The following is a 14,460-nucleotide window of genomic DNA, read 5'->3' on the forward strand; positions in this document are numbered from 1 at the left end:
GAGAGTCCGGACGGCACGAGTACAGTCTAAAATCCTCTCTCCCTCCCTCTCTCTCTCTCTCTTGGTTGCCTATTGATTTTCCTCTTATCTAAAGCAGAAGTTGTTGTTCAAAGTTGCTTGCTCGAGTCAGAAATGACTTGCCCTCTTGAACTCCATTCCTGGTAGCATGCCCAGATTGACCATTTTACATTCAACCCACAGCCCGACCCGATGGCAAACAAAGATCCCCCCAAAGATGCTTGCGCATATACAACTACAGTCAGAATTTAGTTGTCAGTAATGAGTTTTCGTGAGGCTTCGGTCGGTGGCGCCCATCTGGGACAGATACCTTTTTTGTGTACGGGTCATTTGAGGGCACAACAGTAAAAAAAAAAAGAAAGGGGGGAGATAGTCTGTTTTGAAACTTTCCTATTGGGGCTATTCAAGGTCTAATCACCTTTTTGATCCGCTCGTGTTTTATTTGAAGTTTTGACTGATTGTTGTGTTCGGAGCAGAGTGCAGAAGAGGAGGGGGCAGCAACCCCTCCCAGCTGTTGTCATTGTGGATGCAGTGCGTGGCTACAGGCTCAGATTGACAGAGCACCTCGGGGGCATTAACCCATTTTGGGCGGGAACCCCTTTTGGTGTTTAGCTATTGAAAAATAGCAGATCTACAAGTTCATAGCGCGCCACCGAGTGGCGCGCTATGAACTTGTAGGTCTGCTATTTTTGAAAGATCGTTAAAATGTGCTCTCAAATCTTTCAGAAAATTGTCATGATTTAGAAAACATTTTTTTTTTTTTAATTTCGACGTCAGGCCCGAATTAGCCTCGGAAACCCAGACGTTTTTATTTCCAGGGAGAACAAAAAAAAGTCTGGGTCCGAGTCCACTTCAATTCGGCATAGAGTAGCGCGAACGTCGCTCACTCTCTGCTGATTTCTGATCGTCTGCACCTTTGTTAAATTGACACACAAACGCACACATGTACACACACACACTCCTCTCTCTCTGTCGCTCTAGTAATTAGTCTCATGTCGCGCAGCTGCGCATAGTTTCTCCCGGCAGATCCGCCGGGAGCTGCCTATGCCATAAAAAGCATAGGTGAGTTCCAGGCTAGGCCTGACTGGGTTAAAGACATGCCATGAGTGTGTGCGAGACATTCATATTTATTTATTTATTGTATTATTGCCAGCACTCAAATCATTATCCCCCCCTTGGCAAGAACACAAGCGCAGCTTGATTTAAAATGTCTCGTGTCTAAAGCTGCTGTTCAGATGCATATTAATAGTATTATCTGTTTCACAGGCTGATTTCATGGTTGCCGTAATGGGTACACTTGGGTAATACAGAATCCATCTTATTTGAGCACAGGGCGAGCTTGAATCATATTTAAATAAAACTAGGAGGGGAGTTTAATCACAACAACCATGGCTTCAGTTTGATTGAGTTGATTGATTGATTGAATTCTTTAACAAGTTTGTTAACAGTAAAGGTAGTCAGGTACTCAATTCATCAGTTTATTTTTAAAGTCTGAATGGGTGTCTTTGGGTGAAAGTATGTAGGACTTGTAGGGTGTCAAAGTTTGTGGAAGATACCGAATACACTATATAAATATCTATTATACAATTGAAAAGGTGTGCCCAAAACGCTGTTCGCACCCAGGAACAAAAGGCACCAGCTACTACGTCACTGACACACTGCAACACACACTGCAACAACCCACTAAACACACTAACACGTCACAGACTTACCCTCCGCGTCGATCCATGGCTATCTCCTCATGTCGCGCAGCACGCCCACACTCAACATCACCCGCGTAAAAATTGTCATTGCACTGCCACTAAAGCCGCCTCCCGTCCAGACTCACAAACAATATCAATATCAATAATAAACACAAACACGCCACAAGCACCGACACCCCCGCCTAATTTGTTGCCAGGTCTATGAAAACAAGCCCAGAAAAAATGCCATTCAACACGCTACTTACAACTCGCTTACAATTCGCGGACCTGGCAACACTGCATCCTGTTTTCCCATTGGCTACGGTTGCTACAACACGCATTTGCACTGCATGATGGGAGCAACACAGCTTAATGTAGGGGTCACCGATTGCTGTGCTACATCCCCCTCATGTTCTCACCACCCCGTTCGGCTACACCACACACACTAACCTACACAATTCTCCACATGCAACACAGGGCCCTTATTGGCTAGCCCCCTCACATGGCGATCCCCACGCAGCAAAACACAGGCCAGCCAGCCACACACACACACCCACACACACACAATGGCCACGTTCGGAAATATCGCACTGAGCGCACTGTGCAAATGCAATGCAAACTAATAGGCGAGTGTGCTTCGGTGCGGTATTTCCCAACGCGCCCATCTCATCGACACAACGCGCGCAGTCGGATGCCAAGCTCTTCCGCGCATTATTCCTTTCCCAGTCTCACCACACCACGGACTCATTGTAACCTCGCATCAGTGTCACTGCAGACACGTAATCACACTGTGGAGGATTTGTGACTGAGTGACTGTGTGTGTGTGTGTGTGTGTGTGTGTGTGTGTGTGTGTGTGGTTTGATTTCAGCATGTTTTACACTGCACAGTTGCGCAGTGCACACCATGGGACAAATCGGCTTTTCACCCCCTGCCACTGTGCCCACAAACGCATGTACAAGAGGAAAACAATCTAAACATTATATACTAACGTCAGCATCGGGCAGATTAACACACACAAGCGTTATTAGTTGAGTTTTCTTATTGAAGTGCCTCTGAATTGTAACTGTGCGTTTATGTCAGTCAGCGATGCGATCCGTTGTTATTCAGCCACCAGCAGCACCATACGCACGGACTGGAGAGAGGCGACGTGTTTCTCTCCCTTCGGCTCATGTAGCCCTCATTGTAACTACAAATATTGGTCCCGAAGAAACAATGTGGGGTCACTGCAATCCAAAAGATTGTAGGCCTACTATAATGCAGTCAAGGTCCCCACAAAAATATACTACAGTATGTTCTGCCCCATTCTCAACATCTTTTGGTTTCCAAAAACAGTAACTTATTGTAAGTAAACCAAAACAGTAAAAAGCAGTTTCATGTGTGCTTATTTTAATTTAATTTAATTTGCTTTGATGTGAAAATAAAATACAACAAATAATAATAATACCCATCCGTTAATACATGTGAAGGGCACAATACTGGGTTTAAAAACACAGCTGAAACATGAAGTGGAGTCTGTCAAATCTCGCAATTTCCTTCTTCCCATTGCGCTGCAACGGAACTAGGATGAGCCGCCCGAAGGGCGGCAAAATTCTAGGATGAGCCGCCCGAAGGGCGGCAAAATTCTAGTACTATACAAATAGTGTGCTCGCTGATACGTGCCCACAATCATCTTCTTCATAGGCGCGATTCATACTCCTATTTTAGAGCCGAATAAAAGTCGGTTCAGCTCTGTAGAGCCTACAACGTGACGTCATTTGAGGTTCGGGGGGGGCTGGTACCATCCTAAAGTCGGCTCTTCGGTGCTACTGAAAATTTCTGACCCTGTCCAAATGCATGTCTCCCAATAACCTGTCTATAGACCAATTATTTGTTTACATACATTGGGACTGGGCGCACGGGTGACTGTTTCATGTAATCAATTCCCAACAGATCTCCAAACCTGTTGTTTTGGGGAGCGCTGGTTTCAGTCCATTCAACCTCCTCTTGTGAGTTGGCTAGTGAGATGCACCCTAGGAGACATTTATACTTCAAAGCCCAACAGTACTGCACGCAGAGAACAGCTGATATACAAGCTCACATCACATCGCAAATGCGAAGGTGCGCGTGCAGCCGTGGACAAACAGGCTCTGCTGCCGTTATCATGAGCGCACCTCCCGTTCTTATGACAGCGACTGGAGGTGTGGTTTTGAGGACAATGTTTTGAATTGCTATTATTGTTCAAACACAACAGAAACCATGGATTATATATTTCAAGGGCGAGAGATCACAATAAAAATCCTAATAATTCTTCCTCCACACTGGGAGAAAAACAGCATCTGAAAGTTTGATGGTGGTGTTCTTCTGCTGCCTTGCCCTGCCATGCGTGCGCATGCTGTTGCTTATCAGTGTGACGTCGTCTGTTAAGGCGTCTATTGGTTCCACAGTAATGATGTGATGACAGTCCTTCCAGAAAGTGAGAGACATTATGAGACAAGACAGGGATCTGATACGAACCAGCGTCATGCTCTCTAGTATCATAATAGGGCTGGGCAATATGGACAACATTAATTGTCACAATGCTTTTGACCAAATACCTTGATATCGATATTGTGACTATATTGTGCAGATGACTAATGATTAATGCCTATATAATAACTAAGTGGGTAAAGGCAAATAATGGAGCAGCTACAACAGTTAGGTAAATTCATAAAATTAATTACAGTAATACATCTTTTAACTCATTCAAACTGGGAAAGCTTCTGTGTCATTTTAGAATTTAGCGTTGGCTATTAAAAAAATGCATATATAACAGCTTCGCTCCACAGCGTAGGAGCGCTTGTTGCCCAATCCGATCACGTGTCAAACAGTGACACGTCATCGAAAATGTTCCCTGCCTGTTTAGCTGACGAAAACGAAAATCTTAAAACGATCATAACTCCCGATCTAAATCATCCCGTCTAATTATGAAAAAAGATCCTGTGTTTGACGGCCTTCCGCGGTCCAGTCGCTAGTCGCGATAGATTTATTCTTACCTCCCGTTGTTGTCGATCGACTCTAGAGTGGTGTGGCTATTGTTAGCTGCTACACAGACATGCACAGCAACTTCCGGTGCGCCGGTAAAAGTGGTCCGGGCGCTATAAATGATGGGCACATGGATGAAATGGATTAAATAGTTCCGGGCTACTAAGGTGTTAACTAAATTTTTTAGCATATGGTCTGTGCACTAATTGGCTAAGCCACCAAGCACCCACCCCCATTTTACCGTATTAATTAATAATTAATAATTTTGTGTTTTCAGATTTTGCTTTTGTTTCTTGAATAGTATCTGATCTGACTTGCACTTGACCTGTCCATTTCATCTCGGCGCACGCACGCACGCACGCACGCACGCACGCACGCACGCACGCACGCACGCACAAACTCCTCCATGAATGATTATCCAGACTTCTCAGTGTTGGTAAGTCATGCCAGTGTGAAATGTCATTTAGCCTGGAACAACACTGAACAAAGACACTTGCTGTATGAGAGGAGAGAAAGAGAGCAGTAAAGACGTAGAATGTCAAACAAACAATCCATTGTAGGCTGGAGCGGCATGTCAAATGACACCTACAGTAAATAATACAGCCTCGTCAAAAAAGTTAAATAGTCCAATAATGAGACATAACGTACATCTTCCAAACAAAAATATTGGTCAGGCTCTAGTCGAATGCTCTTTAACTTAGCCTCGGTCCCAGGCTTACTTTTCTGCGAAAAGAAGAGCCTGGTCACAACGTAAGGCAGAGAAGCTATCGGGCGGATGTATCCTCCGGAACATCAGTCAGATGTATTTCCCCCGGATACGATATTTTCCCGACCAATCACAACACTTGTTTCATTCGCGGAGAATGTAAACTGATTTGTAAAGCATCAACGCCATTTCCTTGGGCAATACTTCCGCTAAAATCCCGCAACTTCCGCTGATAGTCTTTTCAGCGTAGGTCTTGCCCAGGGTGTCTTTAACTCCTTCCCTGCTAAGGGTGCGATTGGACGAGATATAAATATGGTCGTAGATCGCCTAGGGAGAGATCGGAACGAGATAAGGGTTTATAATGTTTAATAATGATTTTTACATTGTCACCAGGCAGAGCTTCGCTTCCCTGTTGGCGACGTCATTGATTTTTTTCCATCATCGAGTCCAGGGCTAGCGGCGAAATAGGTTTACAGACAGGGCCGGATTTAGCCAGCCCCACTCAGGTGGGCAGACAGAATTGTAAGGGGGGGCGACTCCACCGGCGTGGGTGGGGTGTCAAACCCACATTGGGTGGGCAGGACGCACGTTTGGGTGGGCTATGACCACCCCTGCCCCCCCTAGAACCGGCCCTGTTTACAGATATGAAAGGACAGGAGAAGAGAGGCTCAGAGTGGAGGAGGAGGAGGAGACAGAAAACCAGGTTAAATAAGAAGTGAGAGAAGAGGAAGCTTCTGACTAAGAGATGAGTCTCATGATGCATAGATTGATACACCAAGGACTGCAGAACTTTATTTTAACTTTACTTTAAAGGGGTATTAAGTCAATCGTGTAGTTTGTTTCCCTGTACAAGTTGAAACTGCAGACGGGGTAAAAACATGGCTGGCTAAGAAGCAACACAGCTGCAGTTAATACAATTAATAATGGGTGTGTTAGATATACAGTGTTCCCAGAGCCTTGGGTCTGCCGATGTGCAATAGACCGTATTAAACAGTATTGTCAGTGCCTATTGGCACGCCTGAGGCTTAAATCTAACACACCCATTATTAATTGTATTGGCTGCAGCTGTGGTGCTTACATCAGAGTGTACCAGACCTTAATGTAGCCTGCCATGTTTATACTCTGCTCTAGTTTTTAACCTGAACGGGAAAAGTAACTGCAAAATATGTCTAGGGTTTCATCCCCCTTTTAAGTTGTTTTTATTTAAGTTATTTGTTATTATTCTTTCTTTAAGTAAGTCTGGAGCCTTGAGTGCCACTCAATTCGTATAAGAAAACGTAGATATTCAGTGAGGGCTAATTTCTGGGTCCGAGTCTAGTCTAGCCTAGCCCTGGCAATTTATTTTCATTTTTCTGCTCAAGCACGAAATTGCCTTGAAAAATAATGCTTTGAACTATTGATTTATTCCTACTTTGCTTTCGGGTCTGCTTTGAATTATTTGACAAATAGCAACCCAGTAGTAATCAAACTATAACTGCATATTTTGAGTCTGTAATGAGACAATCTTTTCATAGCAGACTCCATTATGGTGTATACTTGATACATCTTTCTCCAGCATGCGTCGTGACTCTCTGGCTCTTTGTGTGTTGAATGATGGCTGTGCCGCTCTCATCTCTCCCCCCAGCTGTGTTGTGAGAGCGCTTGTACCGTAAGCAGTGCATTGCATATGGCCACACACATAATATGGCCACACACATAACTAGAAAGGTTGCAATTTTGAAAAATTGCAAAGTGTGGTTGCCGCAGTCGCTTACATAGGCCCCTCCGGTTACATTTCTCGCATTTGCGGCGCCCCCTATGGATGAAAATGTAATTGCTTTTGGAACTTGGTTGATTGAACCACCCCCGACATGTGATTCAAATTTGGGATGGATTGGACATTCCTTTCGGGATTTATGGCATTTTTTGTAAAATAGGCCCCTCTTACTATCTTCGGACGACGATTACGGCCGAACGATACGCACTACCAAAGAGATTTGGACAAAATCTGTAGGAGGAGGAGCCAAAAGTGTGTTTTGGAGAAAATTCAAATTTGCAGGATTTTTCTTCCTGATGAAAATGGGCGTGGCCTATATGTGGAAATGATCCAAGGAATCCATGGAAAATGATTTTACGACTTACGGTTCAAGAGTTATAGGGAAAAACGCAAAGTGGGCTGTTATAGCGCCACCATGAGGCCGACTGATGTAATAATTAATTCAATTAATTGTAATAATTATTATGAACCTCCCCCAAGTCTTGTAAATATGGCGCTTATGGTCTCCAAAGGAAAAAATACTTAAATCGGAGCCTTAATTAGTCTTCGATCTTCCCATTATAAGTCTATGGAGAACAAATTAATTAATATCAATTAAACTATACAACGGATCTCTTAGCAATGAGCAAGCACACGATTCCCGATGAAGCCGGTCGATTTGACATACACGTATGGCTCGAGTGCGCGCGGCAAAAACTGTGGGAGGAGTAGCGCGGCAAAGTATCCTCATTTACAATAACAATAGTGTGGTTGCCCTGTTAGGGCAACCACACCAATAATGGTAAAAAAAACACATAATTTTGTCCACAAGCATAAATCCATTGCAAATAAAAACGCTTTCTATTAAGCTCATAATGCATAATAACATTATAACCATAACACATTATAAAATATTTTATAATGACATACGTATAATAAGGAATAATAAGTACAATACTTCATAACTGCTGGACACAGCTGCACACATTTTGTTGTTGCAAGAATAATAGTGTATTATATATCTATCTATAAATGCACCAAGTCTTTTTTCCTTTGGAGACTTCCAACTTGCATCGTTCCAAATAGGCCTGTGCCCAATGGGCACCGCTCTAATTTCTCATACTTGTATTACATTTCATTCTATAATTTAAAATGCATTATAATGTATGTACTAGTGTGAAGGCAGTACATTTTGTGTTGTTTTTGCATAGATTCACTTCCAATCACACTGTAATGCCTTATAACAGTGTGACTATAATGCTTAAAATTATTATGTATTATGAACCTGGCAGAAAGAATATCTGTGTGTGACCAGCTAAGGATAACAATGAGCAAAATGAATGTTAAGTTGTAAAGATATAGATGTGGCGATATGCACATATCATGTGTATACTACACCTAGTATACAACGCAGTGCTACTTAAGAGCTGGCTGTGCAAAAGACAAAATAACAAATGTCCAGCTGCATCCTGTGTGCATTATAGACATAATGTATTATAGACATTATAGGCTTCATGGAAAGCACTAATCCAGGCTTCACAGTAAGCACTAATCTGTAATCAGTAGGTTTTATCCTGCAATCTGCCAGTTAGATTTAGAGATAACTGGTGTGCAAATGTGACGTTTTGGCCTGAGGATGGTGCTAGAGCAGGGGTAGGCAACCTGCGGCTGTGGTCCTCTCCCGTGGCTCCCAGTTGCTACGGCAAAGAAGTATGAAAAGAAATAAGAGGGGGGCACGGTGGCACAGTTGGTAGTGCTGTCGCCTCACAGCTTGAAGGTCCTGGGTTCGATTCCCGCTCGGGGGTAGGTACCCTCACAAAAACATGCAGTAATCCTGGTCTCTAAACTGCCTCCCCCTGGCCAGCCGGGGCGCCTGATGGAGGGGAAAGGAACTGGTTGGAATAACGTGTTCCTTCCACGCACTACGTCCAACCAGGGAAACTCCCCCCTGTCAGGTGTAAAGGAGCAACTTGGACACCCAGGCATGAAGGAAGCATGAGTTCAAGTCCGTTGCTCTCCCCATGTCCCCCATATGGGGACCAGGTTGGCGGAGGGTGTGTAGAGCCCAGGATCACATTAGATAATTGACACAGGGGTGAAAAATGGGTTACAAAAATCGTGGGATAAAAAATATTTAAAAAAAAAAGAAGAAAAGGAATAAGAGGTTTTTCTTTTTTTTTTCTTTTCTTTTATTATTATTATTATTATTTTTTTTTTTTTACATTTAATCATAATTTATTATTGAATTAGTAGTAGGTATAAAGTTATTCTTTCATTTTGATATTGCAATACACCTACGTATACACCAGATAAACATAAGAATCAAATTTAATGAAGGAAAATAGAAGAATGTATTCATGATCAGACATCTATGTTTGTTTTCACCACCAATGCTGCTGGCTTACTGGTACAGTATACTTGACATGCAAACAATAAAATGTAATATTAAAAGACCAGAAAAATCACAAATAATGAAAGTTTGCTTAATTAAAGCAAACATATTTTGCGGCTCCAGATTTGTAATATGTTTTTGGGCCAAAAATGGCTCTTCTGATAATAAAGGTTGCCTACCCCTGTGCTAGATCAAAGTTCCTGGGGTCACTCAAATGTAGTGTGACAGGAAGCATGAATGTACTGTGCAAGTACTACCATGGCAATTGCGTGCACGTGGCCCAAGGGTGGGGCTATAAGAAAAGAGATTGACCCATTTAGGCCTGACGTCGAAATTTAAAAAAATGTCTTCAAAATCCTGACAGTTTTCTGAAAAACCTTATGTTTCTGTATCAGTGGTTCTCAATATTTCATGTCAAGAACCCCAAAAATTATATGTAATATGCCGCCGACCCCCATCTGAAAATATGTTCTTCCAGGGACCCCCCAGAAGCAAAGATTTGAGTTAAAATGTTCACTCTGTAAGTCTGTAATAATATATATTCAAAGATTTGAGGCACATTTTCACGTTTTTTCAAAAAATAGCAGACCTACAAGTTCATAGCGCGGCACTCGGTGCCGCGCTATGAGCTTGTAGATCTGCTATTTTTCAATAGTTAAAACACCAAAAGGGGTTCCCGCCCAAAATGGGTTAAAGTTCTCTGAGGATTTCAATCATAGGGACCATTTATGAGATTAGTGTAGATCCGCAAAAGACTATTAAGGGGGGTGGGGGGTATGTGTACAGTGTAGCGATGGCCGTGGTGTGCATGACATGACCGAAGCAGTCACAACGCAGCAGGCTTGCTATGCTAGTCAAGTGATCTGAGGGGCAACACAATGTGCCAAGCCCTATCTCAATAAGTTGCCAGCTAAATAACGACCGAGCGCCCGTGTGTCCCCGTCCACTCCTCAGGGATCAAGCAGCCCCTCTTTCCCCACCTCTGCCTGCCCTGGTACTAGCAGTGAAAAGTGTTATTAGGACCGACGGTTAGTTATCAAGTTATCAAACGGCGAAAGTAGACGATCTGCATGAGGAAACGAGTAAACTTTTGTGGAGATCTTGTACAGCTTCCGTTGCATTATTTTGAGTGGTAACTTGTTTTCATTTATTTTTAATAATTATTTTTGATTTTTAGAGCGGTGCCGGAGTAGGTTTTTTTCCAAAATAATTATTAGAAAATAAATTAAAACATTAAATGAAAAAACACGGCCCCCTCACGTATTAGAAGGACAATATCAGTCAACAGAAAAAAAGGTTGGGTGTTTTCGGTGAATCTATCATGGTTAAAATGGAGTTTGAATTTATAATGGGTTTGTATAGGAAGGGGGCAGGGCAGCTAAAATGAATATCAGATATCTAAATATTGAATCAAGCAACTTAAAAACTGTGTATGAGGCTATCTGCTTTGAAAACACAGCTGTAAGTCTCTGCGCTCTGCTGCCGTTTCTCGCCTCACAACGCGGCAGGGAACACAACTGACCTACAAGCCCACAGCGCATTGCATCCGCAACGTGTCGTGGTCTTGTAGATCGGCGGAAGCTACAGAAAATGCATGTTGAGTGGAGAGAAGAGCTCCTCTACGGTTTACAAACAGCCGACAGTGTGAACAATTAATCAATGGCAATTATATTTGGGCTGGGAATTTAGGCCTAGCATAAAAAATATATATATATACAAATTGCTACAAAACCTACAGAATCATGCACGTTCACATCATTTACATTACTTAAGACCATTTTTCAAATCTTATCTTTTTAACATTTTGGACAAAATAGCCAAACGTCGAGGGCCCCAGAATGTCGACATATCCCACTGCCCACCTATCCTGTATCCAATTTTAGTTGCCAAACCAATGGGTTGTCTCTCTTGTAATTGACTTTTGTTCTCACTTGCAACCTTAAGCAATACTACTGAAGGCTACATGCCTAGAAGTGTCTTCCTCTGGTATTTTTAACTAACACACTGCTGCTATGCACCATGTGACTGTAAAGCAGGGTTCCCCAATTAATTTTCCTCAAGGGCCATATTTTGACTAGGGAACCAGGCTGGGGGCCGAGTCCGCACGCGCGAAAAATTGGGTTTTTTATTTTTTCATTAATTAATAAAAAATATTTCTCAACCAGTGGTCCGGGGACCACCAGTGGTCCTTGAGGGGGTGCCCAGTTTGACATGCATAGCCTACTGACCCCCATTTAATGCCATTTATATCTGGGACACCCCCCCAAAACAAAACAAAACTTCTTCCAGGGTCCACAAGGGGGCGCTCCGCGGGCCTATTGGAGGACCCTGCTGTAAAGTCAAGCCCTACAGTAATTATTTCAAGATATGATTATTTTAATTGATTGGCCAAACTAGCAATATAATACAACAGAACTTAAAAATCTACTTCTATAAAATAAAGCATGGATGGGCACAACACACATTCAGTAAAGGCAACTTTGGGAAAACACCATTTTACCACCCCAAAAACTGGTGTGTGCTGCACGTGCCATGTCATTAATTTATGATTTATTTTTCGCTTACACTGACTTTTATCCCTGTCTAGGACAGGGGTAGACCGATCCAAGTTTTTTTTTGCTTTAACCCCTGGGAGCATGAAGGTGCACAGCACAGCAAATGTCATGGCAATCTAGCCAGCAGCGTGTGAGATACTGTTGTTTGGAAACAAAGTGGTGGTTGGATGGAAGGGCTGCCCTACCAACATCACCATCCAGCTGTGCCACTAGGGAAGCAAAAAAACTGCAAAACGACCAAGTGTTGTTAAACCATTTCCACACACTTTCTTTCTCCATACAATTCCTGCTTGTAATGGGGTAAACAGACTCTTTCCATCAGTCGGTCCTCTTTTCCTTTTTAAGACTTTGTATATTTTCCTTTATGTTTGTCTCGCTCGTCTGACGCATGTTTGACGTCATACAAGCTCAACACTTAAGACAGCGACAGATATGCTGGGTCGCTAGCTTTGTATCTTTTGTAGCTGCCAGAGTAAACACAGTATGGCCATCTGTCCGGATGCACAGTGACCCAATGCACAGGTGAAGTGTTTATAATATTCCCACAGGTGCTAGGATGCCTTTCTAATACTTTTAAGTGAATGTTTCCTTTGATGTGTATGGTTTCTCTCCAGGACATTCTGAACAACCTGGACCCCCCTGGACCTGACGAGCTGGACGACGATGACCTCATGTTAGACGTGGATCTGCCAGAGGACGGCTCACTGCACCTCAGTCAGTGTACACACACACACACACGCACACACACACACACACACACACACACACACACACACACACACACACACACACATGGAAATACTTTTAATTCTATGTCTGTCACACACAGGTGCGGTACATTAATATCAGAGGGCCTGATTTAAATTCACCTCCTTCATACAGAAGTTACACCATGGCCATGGCAAATGCTTGACACTGATTGGCTGGAGGGTACCATTATTTTTCGTATAATCGGACACCTCCAGCAAAACTGTTTGATCATTATTGTAAATTAATGCATTAGCAAGTCCTGAGCATTACATATTCTTCCACAGCCTTCTGTGGCATATAGAGGCTTGAATAAATGGAATTCCTGCCTTGCCTCGGGTGTATCGTTGCCTTTGCATCATCCATTAAAATCTTTTAATGGACACCTCTGTGCATATCATGCGGCCTTGCTTATTTCATATTTCTGTGCAGATGACTTATTACATTACAGCACACATCACTGCCACACAGGTAGTCGTGAATGGCAGTGGTATTGCTAAATTCGTAAGTATTCTACCAGTTATTATACATACACAGTACGTATTCACCTCTCACCTATTCCCCTAATAGTACTGCGGGGCCCAGAGATAAGATATGTTTTACAAGTAGATCTGATTGTTTGGATAAAACAATCTCTCTCTCTCTCCTCTCCTCTCCTCTCCTCTCCTCTCCTCTCCTCTCCTCTCCTCTCCTCTTCTCTCTCCTCTCCTCTCCTCTCCTCTCCTCTTCTCTCTCTCTCTCTCTCTCTCTCTCTCTCTCTCTCTCTCTCTCTCTCTCTCCCTCTCTCTCTCTCCCTCTCCTGTCCTCTCTTCACACTCCATGCACTCTAGCTATGGGTGCGTTCATATAAAAGGGGCCGTGTGTGCTTCATATAAACACAAACATAGAACAATTCTACTGGCAGCAGAGCGACATATTTCACAAACCAAGAACAAACTATCATATTATTAGGCAAATATGAACAAAACACATACTCCAGGCTAAAAGCAAGACCGTTGGCAGCTGCCAAATGCAGGAAGTACAGCTGGCAAAAATCACCACCCACGGTGTGATGGCATACGCTGAAAGTTTTATAAAATCACAGCGTATATAGAGCGTCGCAGTCCCGCCCCCTCGGGAGACCCGGAAAAGAAATCCCTGTTCATTTTCCTCATAGACTTTTCAGAAAGTATTTATTTAAAGACGTTTACGCCGTGGACGAAGGGTTACAACACATTTTTTGTTGTTTTTCTTCTATGTAATTATTTGTTTGGTCCAGAATATTGTGTTTGTTGTCATGATTTGTCACGACAAGAGTTGGCTTTGTACGACGCTTATAAGGTCTTTAAATAAATAAGTTTTGAAATGTCTATGGGAAAAATGCATTGGAAACTATTTCCTGGGTCGTCATGAAAGGGGGCGGGACTGCGACGCTCTATAGTCCAATGGGTGGTGCTTGATCAAGGATCCAAGTCTAGCATGCCAGTCTTTTGTGACATAATACTATGACTGTATCTGGTCAAGGTTTCAGCCCAATTACTTCCATTATAAGCGTATTAAAGTTAAATAGATGAATAGAGAGTAGCTCCGGACTCACAGTCACCCTACTGTTTATCCTTCATGACAGTGGAATGAGTTAGTGTGGA

The 14,460-nt window shown here is 42.9% G+C and overlaps 1 protein-coding gene across 1 annotated transcript in view; it reads left to right on the forward strand.

Moving 5' to 3' along the window:
• The window catches only part of ccser2a (coiled-coil serine-rich protein 2a), an 83,135-nt gene that overhangs the window by 57,373 nt on the left and 11,302 nt on the right, over positions 1 to 14,460 (forward strand). The window contains exon 4 of the mRNA XM_079511965.1: positions 12,703 to 12,802. Coding sequence (XP_079368091.1) covers positions 12,703 to 12,802 — 100 coding nt within the window. The remainder of the gene's footprint in view (positions 1 to 12,702; positions 12,803 to 14,460) is intronic.

Source organism: Electrona antarctica (assembly GCF_951216825.1).
Source record: "Electrona antarctica genome assembly, chromosome: 10".
NCBI classification, from domain to species: domain Eukaryota; kingdom Metazoa; phylum Chordata; class Actinopteri; order Myctophiformes; family Myctophidae; genus Electrona; species Electrona antarctica.